Raw genomic sequence first — 22,498 nt, 5'->3', positions numbered from 1 at the left:
CCGCGCCGGCCCGGCCATGAATGGACTGCCCTCGGCCGAGGCGCCGGGCGGCGCGGGCTGCGCCCTTGCCGGACTCCCGCCGCTGCCGCGCGGCCTCAGCGGTCTCCTCAACGCGAGTGGGGGCTCGTGGCGGGAGCTAGAGCGCGTCTACAGCCAGCGCAGCCGCATCCACGATGAGCTGAGCCGTGCGGCCCGCGTCCCTGAAGGGCCCCGTGGTGCCACAGGCGCCGCCAACGCCGGACCTGCCGCCGGTCCCCCCGGACCGCGTCGCCCTGTCAACCTCGACTCGGCATTAGCGGCGCTGCGCAAGGAGATGGTGAGTAGCTGGGCCCGGGCCAGGGGGTTGGGGGGCGCGGGGTGCTGCTGCCGAGCATGGGAGCCCCGAGGTGGGGCAGAGCGCAGAAGCACGGAACCAGGAAAGCGCGGCCTGGGTCTCAGGACACGCAGAAGCCAGTTCGGTGGTCAGAGGATATAGTAACAGTAATTACATCTACCGTTTCTGGCAGTAGTTACCATGAATTTTAAAATGCTTTACACATTTCATTCCATCCTGCTAGATGACTGTTACCCCCTTTTACAGATGAGGGTCAGTGACTTGTGTAAAGAGCCATAGCTTGCAGGTGTCTATGTCCACAAAAACTTGTACTTAGAAAGTGTGGAAAGATTGGCTAGCGCTGTGGTTTGGGCTGAGGGTGGCCTGGTCCCCAACCCCAGCCCACTTTCAGTCTTTTGCAGGTGGGGTTGCGGCAGCTGGACATGTCCCTGCTGTGCCAGCTGTGGGGCCTGTACGAGTCAATCCAGGACTACAAGCACCTGTGCCAAGATTTGAGCCTGTGCCAGGACCTGTCATCCTCCTTGCATTCAGACAGCTCCTACCCACCCGATGCTGGCCTATCTGATGACGAGGAACCTCCTGATGCCAGCCTGCCCCCGGACCCACCACCCCTCACTGTGCCCCAGACACACAATGCTCGTGACCAGTGGCTGCAAGACGCCTTCCATATCAACCTCTGAAGAACTGGGGGTGGGGTGGGAGGTGTGCACCCATGCGAAAGCCTCCGAAACTCACCCCTCAGCAAGTGCTCAGACTATAGTGCCTGCTTTCCCCCACACCGCCTCACCTACAGGAGGGCAAGGCCTGGGCCACTCAGAGGCACAGCTGCCAACCCCCTCTCTCCTGTCTTGGGTTAGCTGGCTCTGGGGCAGGCACCTGGGCTACAGCCTCTGCCCATGGCACTGGACCTCCACTTCCACATGTGTGCACCCAGCTTGGCTAACCTTTAGGCTGGCAGTGGGCCCCAAGCATCTTACAACCCCCTTGGCATCTCTGGGATGCCATCTCCTTGTCACCTGCTGCTGCTCTTGGCAGCTGCTGGCTCAGGAGCATCCCACCTCTGGTCCCTGGGTTCCACTCCCCTAGACAAGGGCTCCAGGACCCATTCTTGCACCCACCCACAATCGGGAGGGCCTAGGCTCCCTGCTGGATATTTAAGTTTAGGGGCCAGCCCCCTGGGCATATAGATAAATAAACAGCCTCAGCGTTCCAGTGTTCTCACTGCTTGGCTCTGGCGCAGGCACGTAGCGGTGTTTCTGGCAAGTGCAGAGCTGCGCTCCGCCAGCGGGTGGCGCCAGGACCCTGAGGAAAAAAAGGCCTGGTGGCGGGACGCGAATCTGCCGTTTCCCGGCTGGGTTGCGGAGCGTTCCAAGCTGGCCCTACTGGGTCCAGTGGTTGTATGTCTGTGGGCGAGTCACTTCCCCTCTCTGGCCGGAGGCCGTAGCCCAACCTTCTTCTCTACTCGCTTTGGGCCTTCCTGGCTAGCTGGGAAGAAAGGAGAAGGAGCCGCCCATCTTGAGAGAAACTTTCCAGTAGGGGAGGAGTTGGGGCAACACAGGAAATGGGTGGGCCCGAACTAACGGGCCTAGAGGCCCCTTGGCGGGAGAGGGGAAGGCGCCTTCAGGAAGGGCCTGGGAGCTAGTGAGTGCCCTATGGGGGGGAGGAAAAGGCTGCAGAGGCCGAAGGGTGTGAAGGCGGTCCCCCCTCCCAGAGGTCAGGCAAGCCCCGGAGGAGAGATGGGGGCAGGGCCCCAGGTTTTGGTACAGAAGATGCGCGGTCAGGGGTGATGGGGGTTCCAGATGCCACCATTCTTCAGTCTCCTACAGACTGCCTAGCCTGGTCCCACAGCACTTGGGACCTTGAAAGTGAAAGGCTTTCTCTTAACAGAAGAAAGGGAGGATCTCGCTGCTGCGACTGGGAGCCAAACCCAGATGTCAGGCCCTGCGGGGGAAGCCTGCACCTTTGGGGATGGTCAGAGCTCATTCCTCTCTGCCCGCACAAAAACACCCCCACAACTTCTGAGGCCAAGAGGAGAGGACCTCGAAATTGCACACTTATGCTTCTGGGGTGCCCATACCCATGCCCTGCTGCACAGTTACTTGCCTCCTGTGGACCAGCTGGTACTCCGGGCAGATGAGACCTCCTGCTTAAGCCGAGCATTTAGCAAGCCCCAGGCTTCTGTCCATTCGCAAACATTGCAAACCTCTGGGCTGGCGGAGGGGGAACTGGCTGATGTGGTGCCCCAGGACTGTTCACAAACTTGGCTTGACTCCTGCAGCTCATTACAGCTCATTACTATGCAGGGTGGGCTGGTAGGTGATAGGGCTCTAATCTAGGTGTGAACAGAGCTGCTAACGCCCAAGGCGTGCTTCCCAAGGAAGGGAGAGTCACACACACACACACACACACACACACACACACACGTTGTGATAACAGATTCTACTTAATGAAACCTCGCAAAATCAGCCAGGCTCCATACTAAATGTAAGGTTTCTAAGTATGAATACAAACTTCCAAGGTTTCATCCTCTCGATTACTCTGTAAAAGGCAGAACTGTAATTATCCCCATTTAACGGAGGTAGAAACTGAGACTCAGAGTGGTAGTGCTTTGCCCAAGGTCACACACTTGCTGGACGTGAGGATTTGAACCTCCGGCTGCTTGTTGGATGTTGGGAGTGTTTTCCCACTTGAAAGCTGAGGAGTCAGGCTTTGAGGATAGAGAATAGGGTGCTGTCCGCAAGTAGAGTCACCCAGGTTGGTACTTGACTCTGTTCCCTCCTGCTTTGGGTAAGAAGTGCGTGGCAAACCCGTGGCTCTGGCTCAGACTCGCACTGTGACCCTCAGCAAGTCTTCCCTTTTCTGAGTCTCTGTTTCCCAGCTTGTGAAACGGTGCCACCAGTGCGCACCCGGCAGGGCTGAGGGCAGGAAGGGAGGCGGACCCGGTTTCGCTAGCGAGGGCTCCACCAAGTTGCTGGTTGCCCTCTCCCCGGCACAGGGCGCGCAAGGAGCGGGCGGGCGCTGTGGTCCTGGCGTCCCGCCCCCTACCCCCCCACCTCACAGTCGCAAAGGCCCCGGAAGCCCGGCCGCTCCGCCCCAGTGCCCGCCCGCCCGCCTTCCGACGGGGGTGCGGCTCCAGGAAACGGCGCGCTCCCTGCTCAGTGCCACAGCGACCCGACACACCCCAGACGACCCCGACGACTCAGCCAGACCATCAGGCAGGCCCCAAAGGCGGCAGCGGGGACAGCGGCCCCGGGTCCGAGCCTGGGACACCGTCGCACAGACGGGGCGGGCAGCACGGCTGGGAGCCTGGGAGGCCATGGGGACTTGGGCGGGGCCAGCGGTCATGGGCCAGCGGGAGACCCAGGTCTGAAGAGCGGCGGCGGGGCAGCGGGGCGGCAGGGGCCATGACCTCCGTGTGGAAGCGCCTGCAGCGTGTGGGCAAGCGGGCTGCCAAGTTCCAGTTTGTGGCTTGTTACCACGAGCTGGTGGTGGAGTGCACCAAGAAATGGTGAGTGGAAGGAGGCCTCGGGGACCCCGGAATGGCTGAGACCCCATCCGGCCTTTGGAGCCTAAGAGAACCCTGTCTCCAGCCCAAGAGCTAAAGTGGCCCCTGTGCCAGCTTGGGCCCTGATGTCCCAGGCACAGAGACTCAAAAGGTCCCTTGCAGCTTGTGAAAACCCCTGGAGTTGGAGGTGTGGAAGCTTTGGGGGAGTGAGGTTAGGACTTCCGGGCCTGAGAATCTGTCGATGCCCACACTTCCCTCAGCTGCGCTCAGGGTCGAGGGGGAGGGAAGCCTCATGTTTTGGGCCAGAGGGATGATTCAGGGCGTCATGAGGAAAGGGAGAAAGGTTTGACGTGTGCCAGCGGCCAGGCTGGGGCAGAAACCTCCAAGGACCTTAGTCTAGCTCAGAACAAGGATGCTGCCCTCCCCCCTCCCCCGCCCATTTGTTGAGCCAGAGGACACCCCCCTCCGTCAGGCAGACTGGACTAGCGGAGGCTGGATTCATCTCCACCATGTCCTTAAAAGGGGAAACTGAGCACTGGGAGGGATGAGGAGGGAGATAGGAGTGTCTTAAAGGGACCTGAGGGCCTAGGAGGTGGTGGGTCCGGGAAGAGAGGGCAAGGTGGGGTAGGGGGAGACATGTGAGGGGTGCAGACCTGGCCTGGGCTGCCAAAGGGCCCAGGGGCATCTCATTCACATGTCCCCACCGCAGCTGCCTCGGCCCGTGCGTCACACCCTAAATATATGTGCTCACTGGTGTCGGCTTCCCTTGGCTGGATTAGGGCACAGCTGTGGGGATCTTAACCGCCAGGCGGGGCTAAATTTAGGCTCCCAAGAGAAAGGGCTGCTGGGGCAGGAGAGACCTTGGGGTCCAATGGGAGGGGAGTGAAAGGAGGCCTGGGTCCCTTGGGTAGCTGCCATGTTCCTGGTCTTGACTGGGTCAGCCAGCGGGCCGTTCAGTCCTATAGCTGAGGCCCAGAGAGGACAGGAGGTGGCCGAAGTAACAGCACAGGGCTGGTACTTGAACTCTGGCCTCTGGCTTCTTCTACCTTCTATCCCAGCACCCTGGGTAAGGTCAGTGGATGCTGGACACAGTCCCAGAGAACAGACCAGGGGGTGTGGGCATTGTCAACGCATGTGAGTCACAGGAGACAGTCAGGGCCTCCTGGGCTTCTAAGCCTGGAGCCCAGGTGAGAAAGCTGCCCCTGCCCAGGTTAGAGCTTCCCAAGGAGGGTGTGCCCAGCCTGAGTCAGGCTCTTCGGCCAGGCCCCGCCCCTCTAGGCACCCCTTGGCCACTTCCCCTTTCTGGGTAGGCCCCATGGATGCCTTTGCTCAGACATCGCCTGCCTGCCGTTTGGGGCTGGGGAAAGAGCCTGGCTCCAGGCCAGAGTCCTTTAGGGTCAGCTTTGTGACCTTGCCTGGCCCCCAGTCTCTCCGAGTCTCAGCATCCTCAAGGGTTGACAGGAGAGCCATTTATCTCGGCTCAGACTCCAGACGGGCAGTGAATTGGGTGAACCCAAGTGTCCTGGCATGGGACTGGGCACAAGCAAGGAGGGCTCTTGGGCTGCCCACAACCATTCCCACTCCGGGGCAGCAGTCGGACCCTCTAACCCAAAGGGACCCTCTCCCTCCAAGGCCTAGCCACGTGTCAGCTCTGTGTCTGGGACTGGGCCCTGCACAGGCGACTCCCCTTGATTTGTGTCTCCTCGCATCTCTGCCTCTCTTCTGAGCCTGCCCCAGCACATGCTGTGAAGCTTAGGTATAACCTGGGAGTCTTCCTGATGCCCCTCACGGGAGTCAGTGTCCCTGCAGAGCTAGCCCAGGGCTCTGGGTTTGAGAGGTGGGAAGCATGGCTGACTCTCCGGGCCCCTGGGCCCAGCAAAGGACTGGGCTTGGAAGGCCCCCGGAGGGTGTCTGTCTCTGACCGCCTCCCACCCTCGGCCCCCACTCTGAACCCAGCACCCCGCCCAGACTTGGACTGCGCACTTACCATTCCCCCTACCTGGAGACCCGCTCCAGACCCTCACACAGCCCGCCCCTTCTAACTCTTGCCTCTGCTCCCGCCCCCAACCTCAGGGAGACCCTAGCGGCTCTCTCCCATCTCCCTGAAGTCCGTGTGTTAGTTTCTTTTTCTTCTGGATCGGCACTCTTTCCTCACCTTCGTTGTCCTCAGCCCCAGAAGGGTCTTGCTTCTGCTTTGCTCTGCTCTAGCCTTAAACTAGACTGGGTGTATAGGATGCGCTCCACATATAGTTGTGAGTGAATGGACTTCTTTTACCCTGGTCTGTGTCTCTTGCAGGGTCCTTGCTGTGTTTCTCTGTATCACTCTGTCTCTGTGTGCCTGTCTTCTGGTATGTCTCTTTCTCCCTGTCTTTCTTCATAATCCCTGCTGACCCACATTGGGCCTTTGCCCTTCTGCTCTCGGCCCCACCCCGCCTCAGCGGCCCCACCCTGCTCCCTGGGGCCCCAGATAAGGGACCGTTCCATACCTCTCCTGGGGGAGGGCGTTTTGGGCAGGGGGAAGACCCTGGACGTGGAGAGGCTGGGCAGCCTGACTGAGTAGTCCCCTCTCCTCCCCCACCGCACCCAGGCAACCGGATAAGTTGGTGGTGGTGTGGACCCGGCGGAACCGACGCGTCTGCTCCAAGGTCAGGGAGATGTTAACTAGGGAGGGGCCGGGGGTGGGGTGGGTCAGTGGGTGAGGGCTAATAGGGTTGTGGAATCATGTTCAGATCAGAATGCAAGGAATGGAAAGATGCAGGCAAGGTTGGAGACCAGGGCAAAGGGGGAGGGGGAGAATTAAGAATGGAAGGAGGACTCAGACTGCTCGCTGTAGGCCCACAGCTGGCAGCCGGGCATCCAGAACCCGTACCGGGGCACCGTGGTGTGGATGGTGCCTGAGAATGTGGACATCTCCGTGACCCTGTACAGGGTGAGTCTCCAGCCCTCCACACGGAAGGGGCTGGGCTGGCAACTACAGCCCTGGGAACCCACAGCGGCCCCCTGGGGGGCTGTCGCTCCAAAGAGGAAAGAACCGAGCCGTGAGACCTAGAATCACATCAGGTCTACTCAGCGTGAGTGGCCCGGAGGTCTCAGAGGAGGTCGTGTTTACCTGCCACGCGCAGTAGGAGAGGCAGCTGGGATCCGGGGAAGCTGGGGAGCACCCCGGGCAGGGTGGACTGGCCTGTGTGAAGGCCCCAACCGAACACCTCCTGAGCCAGCACAGGCTCTGGCCCCGGCGCCGCCCCTGCCCCAGCAGCCCCTGTACTCACCAGCGCCCCCTTTTCCCAGGACCCCCACGTGGACCAGTATGAAGCCAAAGAGTGGACGTTTGTTATTGAGAATGTGAGTGGCCGGAGCGGTTTGAGGTCTGGGGTCTCGGAGACTCTGGGACAGCACTGGTGCCCATTCTCGCTGCCTCTCGCCGCCCCCCCCCAACCCACAGGAGTCCAAGGGGCAGCGGAAGGTGCTGGCCTCGGCCGAGGTGGACCTGGCCCGCCACGCAGGGCCGGTGCCTGCCCAAGTTCCGCTGCGGCTACGGATGAAGGCCAAGTCGGTGAAGGTGGTGCATGCGGAGCTGAGCCTCACCCTCTCGGGAGTGCTGCTGCGCGAGGGCCGTGCCACGTAAGTGCCTGTCTGCCCTCCTTGGCCCCAGTCTGCAGCCTTTGACCCCAGCCCTCACCCTTGACGTCTGACCCCCCCCCCACCAGGGACGATGACATGCAGAGTCTTGCGAGCCTTATGAGCGTGAAGCCTAGTGACGTGGGCAACTTGGACGACTTTGCTGAGAGTGACGAGGAGGAGGCTAATGGTCCAGGGGCCCCCGAGGCACGGGCTCGTGCCCCCCAGCCAGGTGGGCTCACAGCCTGCCATGGACTGAGACCCCTAAGACCTAGGGAGGTGGGGGCCGCTATGTAAGCCACTTACCGTGCTGGGGGCAGGGCCAGCTTGTGCACGCCCAGTGACAGGAGCTCCCTGTTGCCCTGGTAGCCCCCACCTGCTACGCAGCCCTAGTTGTGCGAACTGGGCCCCTGGTACTGCGGTGGCCTGTGTCCTCAGCCGAGCCCTGCGGGACACATTCCCAGTGCCTCCTCGGGCCCCTGGCCTGCCCCTCACCCCAGAGCGGGGCTCCCCAGCTTTCTGTCTGCCCTAGACGGTAGCGCAAGAGTGCACAGAGGGGCCGCGGTACAGTCCGGCCTCACCGCCTCACCACCCAGCTCGTGCTCTGTCACCAGTTTCCTCTTCCCTCCCTTCAGCTTCTTAAGGCTGTCACTCTGTCTGTCCTTCTGGTTTTCTCTCTCTCCTTTTCTCGGCATTCGTGGGCCTGTCTCTTCTCGCAGGCCGGGGCGGTGCCCTGAGGCCAGGGCGGTTCCCAGGTAGGCCCGGCGCTCTAGTTGAAGGGAGGGGGTCACGCCTGCACAGCTCTGCCCTGGGCTGACTATGTGCCCCCTACACCCTTCCCCAGATCCCCCTCGGGAGCTGAAGACACTCCGTGAGGAGGAGGACGAGGGCCGAGTAGCTCGGCCCCAGCAGGCAGGTGAGGCCCAGGCTGGGGCTGGGTGGGACTGGACCTCCGGGCCCAGGGCCCAGGCCTCAGTGCCCACCCCTCCTTCTTGCCCAGCTGCCAGCCCTGCCAGTGCTGAGGATGCCAGACCGGCCCCTGTGAGTGCCCCTGCGCCCCCAGCCAGGGCCTCCCGGGGCCAGGGGTCAGAACCAGCTACTGTAGCCGGGGGCCAGGTGGGGCCTGAAGCCCCAAGGCCCCCCGAAATCCCGCCAGAGACGAGGTGAGCTTTGGAAACAGCCACAGCCCGCGCCCCGCCCACCGATGAGACGGGGCACTCCCCTACCAGCCTGCCTTTCCAGGGCCCCAGCACCGTGAAGAGCGGGGGTGGGGGCTGAGAGTGGGGGCCAGTGACTCTCCTAACACCTCCTCCTGCTCTCTCCTCAGGTCTTCAAGACACCCAGGCCAGGATTTGGCCCCCGTCCCAGCCCCTCGGCTCCGGAAAGGCTCTGATGCCCCCTGGCCCTCAGTCCCCCAAGGGAAGGATGAGGCCCCCAAAGCCTCAGGGGCTCCCCCAGCAGGAGTGGGTTCTGCCGGGGAGACCCAGGTGCAGGCAAACCCTCAGGAAGGAACAGAGGACCAGGGAGCCAGGCCCAGCCCAGGCATTGAGGATGGAGGCTACAGAAACTCTTTAAGGGGGCAGAAAGCCAAGGTTGAGGAAGGTGCCATTGGGAACAGGACAGAGGCCGGTGGGGCGGACACTAAGGCGTCAGGAGTCAGAGAGGTGAACACTAAGAAATCAGAGGTCAGAGCTGGGGAGACTGAAGAAAGTTCAGAAGTTACTCAAGTGGATGCTGAGCAGAGGTCAAAGGTGAGACGTGGGGACACTAAGGGACCAGAGGCTACAGGGGTAATGTCTGAGGCAAGATTCCAGGGGACTCCTGAGGCTCCTCCGAGGGGCTCTCAGGGGAGGACAGGGGTCAGGCCCGGGGATGAGGCCCTTGCTATGCAGTGCTCACTCCCGGCAGAGCCTGCAGGGCATTCTGGGCATTTCAGCAACTCCCAGGGGGCCAGGGCCGCTGCAGGCCAGGAGAGAGAGGGTGCGGAGGTGAGTGATGGGGCCTCTGGTGTTCGGGGGCCAGGCCTGGAGCAGGGCCCCTCTGTTGGAGCAGCAAGCGCCAGGCCCCAGGCGAGCAGGTGCCAGGAAGCCCCACCCGCAGCTGACCAGGGGGCAATGTCTAGGGATGTGGGGGCCTGGGAGGAAGCAACTGGGGACTTGAGGGTCCTGGGAGCAGAGATGGGAGTGGCAGGGTCAGAAGTGTGGGGGACCCAGGAGACAAGAGCAGAGGGGTCAGGGTTCCCACAGACAGAGACTGGGACAGCAGAGGCTGAAATATTTGAGGCCCATGAGACAGAGGCAGCGAGATCAGGGCTCCTGGAATCAGAAGCTGCTGGGATGGCAGGGTCTGAGGAACTGGAGACCCAGAAGACAGAGGCCGGGGCTTCAGGAGCTCTGGAGACAGAGACTCAGATGGCAGAGGCTGAGACACCGAGGACCCAGGAGATAACAGGGGACTCGGGGGTACTGAATATAGAGGCTGAGATAGCAGAACCTATAATATTGGGGGCCCAGGAGACAGAGGTGGGGGGTTCACGGGTCTCAGAAATAAAGTCTGAGATATCAGGGACCCAGGAAACAGAGTTAGGGGATTCTGAGGTTCCAGGGTTTGAGTCTGAGACAGCAGAAGCCGAGATATTGGGGACCCAGGAAAAAACAGCTGAGGGTTCAAGAGTCTCAGACATAGAATCTGAGACAGCAAGGGTCCAAGAAACAGAGGCAGGAGATTCAAGGGTCCCAGGAATAGAGACTGAAGCTGCAAAAGCTGAGATATTGGAAGCTAAGATATTGCAGACCCAGGAGAAAACAGCTGGGGGTTCAGGGGTCACAGGGATGCAGGCTGAGATAGCAGGGGCCCGGGACACAGAGGTGAGGCATTCAGGAGTCTCAGGGCCAGAGGTTAGAGTGGCAGAGGTTGAGGGGCTGGGGACTCAACAGACAGAAACTGCAGTTTTGGAGGCTGAAGAGGCTAAGACCCCGGGGGTCCTGGAGGCAGAGACGGGGCTCTGGGGGAGCCTCACACATGAGGCTTTAAAGGCCCCAGTTACTAAGCATGGAGTTTCAGGGTCCTGGGGAGCAGAGGCAGAGACTTCAGTTTTGCGGGTCCAGGAGGTAGAAACTGAGGCTCTGGGGATTTCAGAGGCCAAGGCTGGGGTTTGGGGAGCCCACGAAGCCAAGATGGAGGTTTTAGGTCTTCCAGAGAACCAATCTGGTATTTTCGAGGCCCAGGAAGCAGAAGCCGGGGTCTTGGGAACCAAGAAGGGGAAAGCAGCTGAGGCCAGCCTGACCGAGGCACAGGTGGCCGCTGGGGCAGGGGCTGGGGTGCCTGGGCCCTCAGGGGCCTCTCCCCCAGAGGAGCCTGAAGAGGACAGGAGGCTGCCGGGCAGCCAGGTAGGGATTGGGGGCCGCCGAGGGCCCAGTCTTCCGTCTCCCACTAACCTGGGGCTGAGCTAACGGCGGTTCTGCATGGGCCCTCCTGGCCGGCTGGGGTGGGGTGGGACAGGGGCTCAGCTGCAAGGAGCCCCCTCACCCCTTCCTCAGGGTGTCCTGGCTCCCCGACCCTGTCTTCCCTGGGCTGCATGGAGCTGGACATCCCTAAGCTGATTTTCTGAGCTGACCCTGAGGCATGGCTGCCCGTGTCCTCTGACCTTGCCTGGGGGCCGCTGATCTTGTAGCTGACTTTGATAGATGACCCAAGAGCTGAAAACTCTTTTGCCTGGCTCCAGGGCTCTGGCTGGCGGTCTCTGGTGACTCCTACAAACGTAGAGCTGGGGTTGTTTTATTCCCAAGGGGCAGAGGGCCCATGTGCACATTTCTAACGTCGTCCCTGCGTCCCCAGGCACAGCCTGCTCTGGTCAGCTCGAGCCAGTCCCTACTGGAGTGGTGCAAGGAAGTCACCGCTGGCTATCGTGGTGTCCGAATCACCAACTTCACTACATCCTGGCGCAACGGTTTGGCCTTCTGTGCCATCCTGCACCGCTTCTATCCAGACAAGATGTGAGCTGCGAGAGAGGGTGGGGATGAATTGGGGAGCCCGCCAGGAGGGCCCTGTGAACCCGGCCTCTGACCAGAGCTCTCTCCACAGAGACTATGCCTCCCTTGACCCGCTCAACATCAAACAGAACAACAAGCAGGTGAGATGGGGAGGGAGCAATGCTTGGAGGGAAAGAGGGTCTAGAGCCAGGACTAGGTCCAAGGTTTGGGGTCCCTCTGTCTGTAGGGGAGGAGTCTGGGCTGTGGGCTCCAGCTGTGGCTTTTGAAGTTCTGCCACCTTTTATACTTGCGGTCTTTAATTGTTTTCCTTAGTTTAGTTTTTGGTGCTTTTTTTTTTCTTAAGCATATTTCCACTAAAAACCACTCTTTTGCTGTGCAGTTGCTGGGTAACAGGCGCGGCCCTGTTGCTACATTTCCTCCAATAGGAGGATGAAGGCGTTGCTAGGCAAACCCTGGCGGCCAGGTCGTCGGGGGCCCTCGTCCATCCGTCAGTCCAGGGCGGGTCCACTGTGTCTCTGGGTAACAGCGGGGTAACACCTGCCACTGCTGACCCCATGCACACCGTTCCTAGGCCTTCGATGGCTTCGCAGCCCTGGGCGTGTCGCGGCTGTTGGAGCCCGCAGACATGGTGCTGCTGTCGGTGCCCGACAAGCTCATCGTCATGACGTACCTGTGCCAGATCCGCGCCTTCTGCACCGGGCAGGAGCTGCAGCTGGTGCAGCTGGAGGGTGGCGGCGGCGCCGGCACGTATCGCGTGGCCAGCACCCAATCCAGCACCCAGTCCAGCTCGTCCAAGGACCTGGACGCCAGTGGCCTTGCACAGCGGCTGCGTGAGCACCGGGCCGAGGCGCCGGAGGAGACCAAGGAAACCAAGGAAGCCACGAGCCCCATGGAAGGGACAGCCCCCGAGGTGGCTTCTAAGGACCGCGGGGCCGAGGCCACCCAGGAGGCGCGCTCTGCGGAGACCCCGGCCGACAGCTCCGGAGCCCGAGCATCGGTGCTCCCGGCGGAGGGTCTGGTGAATGGGGCGGGGGCGCCGGGCGCAGGGAGCAGCACGCGGCTGCGGCGGCTGTCCGTGAACGGGGAGGCGGGGCCGGTGCCCCCGCCCCGCGCACATGGCTCTTTCTCCCACGTGCGCGATGCGGACCTGCTAAAGAAGAGGCGCTCCCGGCTGAGGAACAGCAATTCCTTCTCGACTGACGACCCGGAATCGGGAGGAGCAGTGGGAACCACGGGAGCTGCGGCTGGGGTGAGTGCCTCTCCGCGGAAAGGGGGCCCTGGTGAGCAAAGGGATGAATCCTGAGGGCCCCCAAGGCGTGGCGTGGGGGCTCAGCTGGGCTCGGGGAGGTGATTTCTGATCAGAGGGCCTGTGGTACCCGGGGAGGAGTCAAGCAAGGCCCGCCAGGCCCGGAGCGGCTGCGGGGCTGGGTCCTGGCCATTGCTGCCGGCCTTGGGTATATGCTGGTGGTTTTGAAGTTCGTGGAATAGTAGGAAATTCCCAGAAGGCTCCAGGCTGTCAGCACTCAGCACAGCACTCTGTATGGGCTGTAAAGTGGGCTGGGGCTTTTCTTCCCCTGCAGGGGGCCAGGGGTCACCCAGCAGCTATCCATGCCCTGTAAGTTGGGGGCAAGGTTTCTATACCCAAAGGGGCCGGTCAGCGCCTCCCAACCCCAAGATCCTCTGGCTTGGGTCTTTAATTCCAGATGCTGGAGACCAGTTTCCTTTTCTCTGTGATAATGGGAGGTCGAGACCGGAGACCCTGCTGGGCATCCACATCCTCCCATGCCCTATGGGTCTCAGATCAAAGTCTGCTAGAGTGCCATGTGGTCACTGCAAATCTTAAAGGGGAGATGGTCCCAGAGAGGGCAGGGGTTTGCGCAAGGACTCAGAGCCCCTGAGGTCCAGGCCACGGGCTTTCCGGCAGGGGTCCGCCCATGGACAGGACCCTGCCTGCGATCGCAGGCGCAGCTGTCAGGCTGCTCCAAGCCTTCAGCTGCCCAGGGGCGGCTCCAGAGCTAAGGAAAGGAGGGAATAAACTGGGAAAGGCTTTCTGGAAGAAGCAGCCATTTGAGCCAGGCCGATGAAACGGCCAGGTTTCCCCAGGGTAAGAACGGGAGGGGCGGTTCTAGAGTGGGCGGACCTGCACAGGAGACGCTGGCAGCAGGGCATCCCAGGTCTCAGGAAGGGAGCTGCCAGGGTCCGCGGGTCCGCGGGCGGCGGCGTAGCCAGCCTGGGGAGTAGGGGCCTTGAGCGCAGGGTCAGAGGGACAGACAGCATTGAGCCTGTGATGGGAGACAGAGAGGAGCCCCACGGCACCTGTAGGACTTGTGAGAGACAGGAGTCAGAGGGACACAGCCACCCTGGCCTGTCTGTTGGCCTCTGGACACAGCCTTGTTAATGTGTCGATGGCTCTTTAAATTTTAAAGGGGAGGCTTCTGGACCCAAGTTCCAGCGTCTGGTCCATCTAAGCCAGGACCCCCTCCAGCTGTTGTCCCACCCACAGGAGTTATTTGACCAGTGGGACTGGAGGGGGCTTCTCAGTGGCCACTCCCATCCCCCCATGCCCCACGCGTGCTATGGAAGGATGTCAGGCCAGGCCTCACCCTCGGACACTCCCAAAGTCCTGGAGTGGGATGAAGTCAGGCACCTTGAGGCTGGGGTGGGGCTGAAGCAAAGCCCTGAGGAGGGCCGTACTTCTCTGGTGCAATTCCGCAAGGCTTCCTGGAGGAGGGGCCTTACAGAAGGGTGTAAAAGGGGAATTTGGGTCAGACAGGAGGAAGTATCAGAATTCCCATCAGGGCTGGCGCAAGCGAGCTCAGGCACTGCTGAGGCTGGGGTTTCTCCGCCGCCCTGGCTCAGCCTGCCTGTGGCTGAGCTCTTGCTCTGTGCCTGGCCTGCCCCCACAGCCCCTCGCTGACTCACCGCAGTGCCCCTTCCAGGAACGAATGACTCTCCCGTTTTGCAGATGAGAACAGCAAGGCTCAGGGAGATGAACAAAGACGCAAAGGGAGTTGATAAAGATGTGAAGGCAGGCTCTGAGCCTGAACTCTTAAATAGTGCTTTCTGCTGGGCTCAGCGCTATGGACTGGCTGGGTGACCCGCTTACCCTCTTGGGGCCACTTTCTGAAGATAAGAGGCCAAGGCAGGAAAGTGCTTTGCAAAGTAGCCTGGAGGTACCACTTGTGGGTGCTCATTAAAAAGGGAGTGGTGTCCCCCCCTTGCTGGAGCCCTGCAGTGCCAGGTTACACAGGGCTGGGCTTCCCGCCTGACCTTCAAGAGCACAGAGGGAGGCCCAGGGGCTGTGTTCAGCCCAGAGGCAAAGAGCAAATCGGTGCCCAATCTTGGAAACAAACTTTGGCCTAGATGGCCCTCGGCCCTGCATGAGCCTCATCTCTGACCCTCCATTTCCTCATCTGTAAAGTGGGGATAGTATTCGTCCCTGCCTCCCAGGGTGTTGGGAGGATTAAATGGGCCCATATAGGTACAATGCCCAACATGAATGCTTAATCAATGTCAGCTATTATTGAATAATGTTAATATTAAATGTTTTGTTATTGATGTAACGTGTTACTATGTTAGTCACTGTACCCTGAGTATATTCTCTGGGTCCCACCCTGTCTGCAGGGGTTAACCTCTAGTGAGGGAGACATGGGTAACCAACAGCCACGACGGGGTGAGGGGTGGCATCAGGGCTGTGATGGGGGGGGCCCAGAAGGCCGTGGAGGGAGCACCTGCCCAGCCTGGGGCTCAGGGGGCGCCTCAGGAGGCATGAAGTGCAGGGAGGGAGGCAGAAAGCCACATGGGAGCCCCAAGGGGCCTCGGGAGATGAGCCAAGTCATGAAGGTCAAGTTGGTATATGGCAGACTCCGAGCTGAGGAAGCTATTTGGGGAAGCGAAAGCCCATGACTGCAGCCAGAGGGAGGTATCTGGGTGGGGTTCAGGGTAGTGGGAGTTGAGACCGGAGCTGCCAATAGGCCTTGGCAGCAAGGCTGGGGGCTGAGGTGGGTGTGGTGGAGGTTTTAGGAAGACCCCTCAGTTGTGGCTTGAGGGCTGGGTCAGCAGGCAGGGCAGGGTAGTGGCTGCTTCGGAGGCCAGCGCTGACCCGGGCTGGAGAGGGTGGCACCTGAGCAAGGGGTGTCCAGGGCTGCCTCTCAGAGGGGTGCCGAGTGGGGTATTTCCACCACTTTTCCCTGCTCCGTGGCCTAGAAAGGTGGCCGGAGCAGGAGCCACTGATGGGGCTTGGCTATCAGCTGAGCTGAAAGTGGGGCCCCCCCCAGGTCTGATCTTCCCAGGAAGTCACCAGGGGCAGGGCATATCAGGGGCCAGCCCCTCCATTCCACGCTAAAATTGGTAGTTTCAGCCAACCTCTCTTGTTCTGAGTGATAGGTGAGGTGGGAAAGGCTCTAGGCATAGGAATTGGTAACAGGAGAGCGCCCCCTTTTGGTCAATAGGTAGAGGTGCTGGCTCAGGACAGCCACGTTGGGCCAGCTCCGTGTCACTGTTTGGGACTCTGGCCATAATGAAGATGTCCCCATTAGGTGATGGGAGTCAGAGGTGGCCTGAGGGACCTCTATGGAAGAAGGGGCAAGGGGTAAAGGGGAGACGCTAGCTGGCCCCTTCACGACCTTTCACCCCTGACTCTCGCCCAAGCCCTGTGAGGCCCCAGGAACGAGGATGGTGAGGACCAGTGGATTGGCCCAAGGCTGCGGCCTTCCTTGGAGGAGGCACTGTTCCTGGTTGGGAGCGGGGGCGGGGGGGGGGGTGTTTGCAGCGCTGCGCCTGCAGTACTAGAGGCATAGCTGGGGTAGGCGGGCTGTGAAATTCAGGGCCCTTCTCTATGTGTGCGAGGCGCTGGCTGGCCCCCTGGCGGGGTTGTTGGGGAACCCCTCCAAGCCCTCACTGTCTCTTTCCTCCTCTGCAGGAAGGCCTGAGCTCTGCCCCCAGCTCTGCCCCCAGCCCAGCCACAGCCGCAGCCCCAGCCCCAGCCCCAGTCCCAGTCCCAGCCCCAGCGCCAGCCCCACAGCAGCCCGCTGGTGAGTAGCTATGAAGGGGAGGCTGACCCAGCTCAGCTCAAGCTACTCATAGGTCCTGCACTGGGGACCTCCTGGGGGCAGGTGTCAGTTACAGGTATCTTAACCTGGTCTCTCTCTCTGCAGGTGGGATTCCCCCATCAGAGGAGTCGCCCCCAAGCCCCGGGGAGGAGGCTGGGATGGTAAGGTGGGCTGAAGTGGGAGGAGCTGAGTGGGCACTTCCTAGGCAGGGCCTGGGCTGAACCCCCTTTCTCTCTTCCCCCTCTTTACCCCAGCAACGGTTCCAGGACACCAGTCAGTACGTGTGTGCAGAGCTACAGGCCCTGGAACAGGAACAGAGACAGATAGATGGGCGGGCAGCTGAGGTGGAGACGCAGCTGAGGAGCCTCATGGAATCAGGTGGGCCAGGCATCTAGGGTCTGCTCCCAAACACATGCTGCTGGGGCTGCCCAGTCCTGCAGCCCTTCCTGACCCTGGGAGGAGTTGGGAGGAGGCAAGACTGGGTTCATCGTTCCCATTTACATCCGGGCACACTGAGGGCCTGAGCAGGGAAACAGCTTGCTGGAGGCACACACTCTGGTTTCTGGGATGCCATAAGGGAGCGGGGCCCCTGCCCAACCCCACCGGGGTCGGCGGCAGGCCTGGTGACTGTCCAGGCCCCGGTTCAGGTGCCAACAGGCTGCAGGAGGAGGTGCTGATCCAGGAGTGGTTCACGCTGGTCAACAAGAAGAACGCCCTAATCCGGAGGCAGGACCAGCTGCAGCTGCTGTGAGTGCTGACCCCTCCCTCCCCTCCCAGGCCCCACTCCTGCTCACCCAGGGCCCCGCCCAGCAGAGAAGCTTAGCTGCTTTGTTTAGAGCGACTCCCTGCTTTCTTCTTTCTATGAAGATCTTTTTGACAAATTGCTCAGCCATCTTAATTGTTTTCCTATCTAATTTTCTATATAAAGCATGTACCTCTTAAATCGGTGCTGGTTTTACTAATGAGAGAAAAATGTGGTGCAGGCAGACCTGGGCCGAGGACCCCCGTTTACACCTGTTCCTTTACAGTTAGGAAAACTGAGGCCCAGAGAGGTCCGAGCTGGCTTCCTGTGTGGGGTCAGAAAGCTTTGTAGTCCTGCATGGTGGAGATGGTTTATTTTGGATCATTTTTCAGAATAATTTTAGTTTAATACTTGCTTTACTTGCTTCATGCAAATAATCCCACTGGGGTTGTTATTTTTTACTTATTTTATTTTTTAAGATTTTATTTATTTCTTTCTAGACAGAGGGGAAGGAGGGAGGGAGAAAGAGGGAGAGAAACATCAATGTGTGGTTGCCTCTCACACACGCCCCCTACTGGGGACCTGGCCTGCAACCCAGGCATGTACTATAACTGGGAATCGAACCAGGGACCTTTTGGTTCACAGGCTGGCGCTCAACCCACTGAGCCATGCCAGTTGTTATTTTTTTAAAAAGGATATGGGGGTGGGAAGAGACAATATGAACATCCAGCAGTTGGGGAACAGTTGGAACAAAAGAGGTGACTGACTCCAGGATATAGCTCTGCCCCGAGCCCAGCCCTCCAGGAAATAACTGGTGGGGAGGCGGATGGGGGCCAGGGAGCGCTCGGCTCCCAGGGCCCTCCCTCCCTCCTTCCCTCTCCCCTTCCCTCTCCCCTTCCCCTGACCTGGCACCTCCGTCTCCCAGCATCGAGGAGCAGGACTTGGAACGGAGGTTTGAGCTGCTGAGTCGGGAGCTACGGGCCATGCTGGCCGTCGAAGGTGAGAGATGGTGCCCGAGGGTTTGGGGCCGCGAGGACAGGGCAGCGACCGGCGCCGCCTGACCCTCCGCCTCTTCCGCCCTCAGAATGGCTGAAAACAGCGGCACAGCAGCACCGAGAGCAGCTCCTGCTGGAGGAGCTGGTGTCACTGGTGAACCAGCGCGACGAGCTGGTCCGGGACCTGGACCACAAGGAGCGGATGTGAGTGGGGCCGGGACCGCGCTAGAGCGGGAGAGGGTCCCAGAGCGCGCTCCTCTGAGTGCCGGGTCTGGCCCGCCGCTCGCTGACTTGCACCCGTTCCGTCCCAGCGCCCTGGAGGAGGACGAACGCCTGGAGCGCGGCCTGGAACAGCGACGTCGCAAGCTGAGCCGGCAGCTGAACCGGCGTGAACGCTGTATGCTGAGCTGAGGCCGCGCCGCCGCCGGGAGTGCTCAGCTTTTCTGTCGCTGCTCCCTTTGTGCGCTCCAGACAACCCGGCTCTCGCGGCTGCCGCGCGCGGCCTGTAGGGGCCGCCATCGTCCCTTTACCCGGAGGAGTAGGGTGGCCCAGAGGGCAGGAGAGGCTGGGCGGCCGTGCCGTCGGGCCTTATTTATTTGTCCATGTGTGAGTGTGAGTGTGAGTGTGTGTGTGCGTGTTCGCGGGGTTGGGAGTCCCCGGAGCGCAGCGCAGCGCAGAACCCCTCCCCTCCCTTAGGCAGGGCCCAGGGCCCCGGGCCGGCGGCCAGCCCCAGGGGAGCGGGATGGGTGTGAACTGCCTTGCCCACTCTCCTTCGCTTCCTGTTCCTTGTAAGGAATAAAGCTGGACAAGGCTGCACCAGAGCCGGCTCTTTCTCAGGACAGCTGGGGTTTTCAATAGACGGAAGGGGTTGGCATTTCAGCCGATAAGGTTGTCTGCGATCCCTAACTGGGCTGTGCGGGATTTGAGGTTCCCAGATGCCAGCAGAAGTGGGACCTCATCCTTGGAAGGTTGATGGGGGTTTGGGTTGTTAATAACTGTAGGGAAGAACTATTTAAAAAAAAAAAAGACAAAAGCACAATTGGGGTTGTTGCCTATTTTTATTTTATTTATGTACTCTTAGAGGGAGGGGAGGGGAGGGGAGGGGAAGAAACGCCACTGCGTGAGAGATTCAGTTGCCTCTTGCACCCCCAACAGGTAACTGGGCCCACGATCCAAGCATGTGCCCTGACTGGGAATTGAACCGGCAACCCCACAGTTCACAGGCTGGCACGCAATCCACTGAGCCACACTAGTCAGGACCTGTTTTGTTAACATTTTATTCTCGGAGGTCCTCACAGACACCCTCCCCTCCCATCGCTAGAGGCTTCCTCCTCCGGCTTCTTCCCCTGAAAGGAGTTAACTCCATCACCTGACACCTGTCAGCAAGCCAGGACCTGTTCTGGGGCTGTGGTTGAGGGTGGCAGGGTGCTTAGAGCCAGTTCATCCTGGCCTAGGATGCCACCTTGGTCCTCAGTGGACAAAGGGTCACTGGACCCAAAGAACTTCACTATGGCACGGACCTGTGGCAGCTCCGAGAACGTCTCCACTGCCAGCAGCATGGCCAGGAGCCCCAGGAGCAGGTAACCTGGGGAGGAAAGGTAGCCAGGGCAGCATTTGGGGTGCCGATGATGCTCCCCACCCACCTCCTACCTGGTGACCCACCCTGGCACCTGATGCCACTCATAATTCTGCTGGCTGGTTTCTTCCAACTACAATTCCCTGCACCTGTGAGGCCCAGCCTCCCCAGTGGTTTATGGTAGTTGTAGTTCAGACTCCTCTTCCCTCCTCTCCTCCACGTGCATTCTTTGGCAGCTGAACTCACCAAGAAGTGCCATCTCGCCAAGGTGGTAAAGCACTGGGTTCAGGTGACGGCCATGGCCAGGCAGCAGGTCCCCCAGGCTGATGGTGCTGAGCGAGCCGAAGCAGAAGTAGATGGCCTCCAGCAGGCCACTGTAGCCCTGCAGGCCCCACAGCACCAGTGCTGGCAGCAGCACGAAGGTGCCAGTCACTAGCAGACCCAGCGTAGCTGCCCGCAGCAGTGCAGCCCTGGCTGGGGCCAGCTGCCAACGGACAGCTACCCAGGCGACCGGGCGGCCCAGCAGAGGCAGCAGGCAGTGGCGCAGTGTGACCACAAGTGCTAGGGAAGCTGGCAGCCCCAGGGCTGCATACACCACACAGAAGGCCTTTCCTCCTGCCGATAGCGGGGCCATGCTGCCATAACCTGGACAGGAGCAAGACAGTGGGCAGTGAGCCCCTGAGTGCAATGCCTGCTGGGGTCCCTTCTTCCCCCAACAAACCTCAGGGGAAGGCTGCCCTCTAGCGGCTGAAGTTGCCAGACCTGTTCAGGCCCATGCTCTGTCTAGCTCTGCTCCTCATTCAAGGGTGGGGGCGGGGTGGGTCTTGGGCAAGTAAGTCCCTTAACGTCTCTGGGCTATTCTTGTACCTTCTGGAAAATGAAAGAACTCAAAGAGACAGTATTTCCTCAGGCCTCTTGTAGCTGGAACAATTCTGAGAGTTTCTCTCCGGCCCCAGAGGGAGTCTGGCTTTCTGGGATTCCTCAGCTCCGCCCTGGACCAAAACTTCCACATCCACTGGGCAGAATATCACCCGCTCTTTCGTTCCCGAAAGGTGTATTGAGTTATCCTGTGTGCTGGGCCTTGTGCTGGAATTGGTGTCCGCTCAGGCCCCATCACTTGATGCGGGACTCAGGCAGGAAAAAATGTCAAGACGTTTGATGTGAAGAGCTGCAGAAGAGGCAGCACACATGGGAAAGGCAAGGGAAGCCTGAGCAAAGCCAGGGAGAGTGGGGAGAGTGGGCGAACAGGACCGGCTGGTCCAGAGGTTGTAAACTCGAACGCCTAGAGGAGCCAGATGTGAGACAAAAGGCAGTGGGGGCCGGGGGTCTGCTGTAGAGCGGGCACTCTGTCCAAAAGGGCAGGCCCTGTTCCACTCCAGCCAATACAGTGCCTTGCAGGAATTCTGGTTTAATGGCAAAGGGTTTCTGATTTCTCCAAAAGAAGTTGGAAAACAGACTAATTAAAAAATATATTTAGAGACTTTGCAGATTAAGGAAAAATAAAACAGGCGACCCGGGCTGTGGGTTACCAGGGCTGTGAGTCCCATTGCTTTATTTCTTTCGGCCTTTGCACATGCTGTTCTCTCTGTCAGGAATCCTTAAGCCCCCATCTCTGTGCCCTGGCTAAGATCTCACCAAGACTTTCTCCCCTAGAGCCTTCCCCCACGTTCCCTGCTGATTCGGCACCCCTAATCTGCACTCTCGGGGTTGCTCCATTTGCTTCTGTCCAAGAATCCATCTTTGCCTCAAGGCGCATGGGGTCTGGGCACCTCTCCTGGGTCTCAAAGGGTGCCTAGGGGGTGGGGCTGGGGGCCACACCCCTCCTGGCAGCTGAAGTTGAGGCACCAGTTGGGGTGTGTTGGTGTGAAGAGCTTCTGCTCTGATGTCAGGCCTAATAGGGCCTGGGCTCTGTCTGGCTCTTTGGAGCCGGGGGAAGGGCTGCACCCCAGGGACCCCAGGGGGTGCTGGAATCAGGAGCCCCCTCCTGCCCAGCCCCTGGCAGCCTTACCCGTGGTGGTGAGGATGCTGGCAGTGAAGAGCAGGGCTGAGGGCAGATCCCAGTTCCTGGCCTCTGAGCCATTGCCCAAGCTGGAGACCCCATGGGCCTGGGCTGCCAGGGCGGTGCCCAGCAGCTCCTCCAGTGCCCCGGTTGGCAGACATGCCCCGTACTCCGCCTGGAAAGTGGCCAGTTCAGCCCTGAGTTTGGCCTGGAGCTGGAGTGCTGGAGGCCCCTCCAGGGCCTGGAACACCACAGCCCCGAGCCCTAGAGCCAGCAGGTGGACCACCATCAGTAGCCCGCAGCGGGCCCAGGGCCTCAGGCCCCCCATCGGTGCGCGCGCCCAGGAGTGAGGTGTCCTGGGAGCTGGCTCCTCCACCTGAGGCCCCTGGGAGGGGCTGGCAGGTGGGGCTGGGAGGAGGTGCTGTGTGGGTGGCTGGGAGTGAGGGAAGCTTGGGACACAAGCTGGGGTGAGTGTGAATGGGAGGGAGGGAGGCAGCTCAGGCTGGGAGGTGAGCTGGATCACTCCTCGGTTTCTGGGGCCATTATTTGCCCAATTCCCTGAAGCCGGGGTGGTGAGGGTGGGGTGGAGAAAGGCGAGGCCCAGAGAGGTAAATGACTGGCTCGAAATCACACTGCGGTGGTTGCACAGGGACACGCTCAGTTGGTTGATCAGAGGTGCTCCATTC

General features: G+C 60.5%; 3 protein-coding genes across 9 annotated transcripts; 2 read left to right on the top strand and 1 right to left on the bottom strand.

The window, feature by feature from the left end:
* FAM89B (family with sequence similarity 89 member B) lies at positions 1–1,537 on the top strand. 2 transcript variants are annotated; one of them, XM_054570882.1, is made up of 2 exons: positions 1–316; positions 736–1,537. In XM_054570882.1, exons 1-2 carry the CDS (start codon positions 17–19, stop codon positions 1,012–1,014), a joined length of 579 nt encoding a protein of 192 aa, XP_054426857.1. In that variant the 5' UTR covers positions 1–16; the 3' UTR covers positions 1,015–1,537. The 2 variants fall into 2 exon arrangements, with proteins under 2 accessions (XP_054426857.1, XP_054426859.1); XM_054570884.1 differs by having other exon boundaries at positions 726–1,030.
* A 1,874-nt stretch (positions 1,538–3,411) lies between these two features.
* Positions 3,412–19,269, top strand: EHBP1L1 (EH domain binding protein 1 like 1). 6 transcript variants are annotated; one of them, XM_054570878.1, is made up of 21 exons: positions 3,414–3,842; positions 6,427–6,484; positions 6,673–6,768; positions 7,128–7,181; positions 7,282–7,460; positions 7,547–7,689; positions 8,177–8,212; positions 8,302–8,373; positions 8,458–8,620; positions 8,785–9,208; positions 10,685–10,846; positions 11,295–11,452; positions 11,541–11,589; positions 12,021–12,698; positions 16,371–16,482; positions 16,606–16,661; positions 16,755–16,878; positions 17,148–17,247; positions 18,168–18,241; positions 18,327–18,441; positions 18,549–19,269. In XM_054570878.1, exons 1-21 carry the CDS (start codon positions 3,739–3,741, stop codon positions 18,646–18,648), a joined length of 3,057 nt encoding a protein of 1,018 aa, XP_054426853.1. In that variant the 5' UTR covers positions 3,414–3,738; the 3' UTR covers positions 18,649–19,269. The 6 variants fall into 6 exon arrangements, with proteins under 6 accessions (XP_054426850.1, XP_054426851.1, XP_054426853.1 ...); XM_054570877.1 differs by having other exon boundaries at positions 10,679–10,846; XM_054570875.1 differs by having other exon boundaries at positions 3,412–3,842; positions 8,785–10,846.
* A 184-nt stretch (positions 19,270–19,453) lies between these two features.
* KCNK7 (potassium two pore domain channel subfamily K member 7) lies at positions 19,454–22,140 on the bottom strand. The gene is made up of 3 exons (XM_054570605.1): positions 21,822–22,140; positions 20,060–20,458; positions 19,454–19,822 (listed from the first exon to the last, which is right to left on the bottom strand). The coding sequence occupies exons 1-3, from the start codon at positions 22,138–22,140 to the stop codon at positions 19,617–19,619; spliced, it is 924 nt and encodes a 307-aa protein (XP_054426580.1). The 3' UTR covers positions 19,454–19,616.
* Positions 22,141–22,498: the final 358 nt, after the last annotated feature.

The sequence above is a fragment of the Pteronotus mesoamericanus genome, unplaced genomic scaffold (assembly GCF_021234165.1).
Source record: "Pteronotus mesoamericanus isolate MK-2021 breed Mesoamerican mustached bat unplaced genomic scaffold, CSHL_Meso_final contig_214, whole genome shotgun sequence".
Taxonomy (NCBI): domain Eukaryota; kingdom Metazoa; phylum Chordata; class Mammalia; order Chiroptera; family Mormoopidae; genus Pteronotus; species Pteronotus mesoamericanus.
The sequence above is the reverse complement of the archived record's forward strand: the minus strand, read 5'-3'. Positions and strand labels throughout refer to the sequence as shown.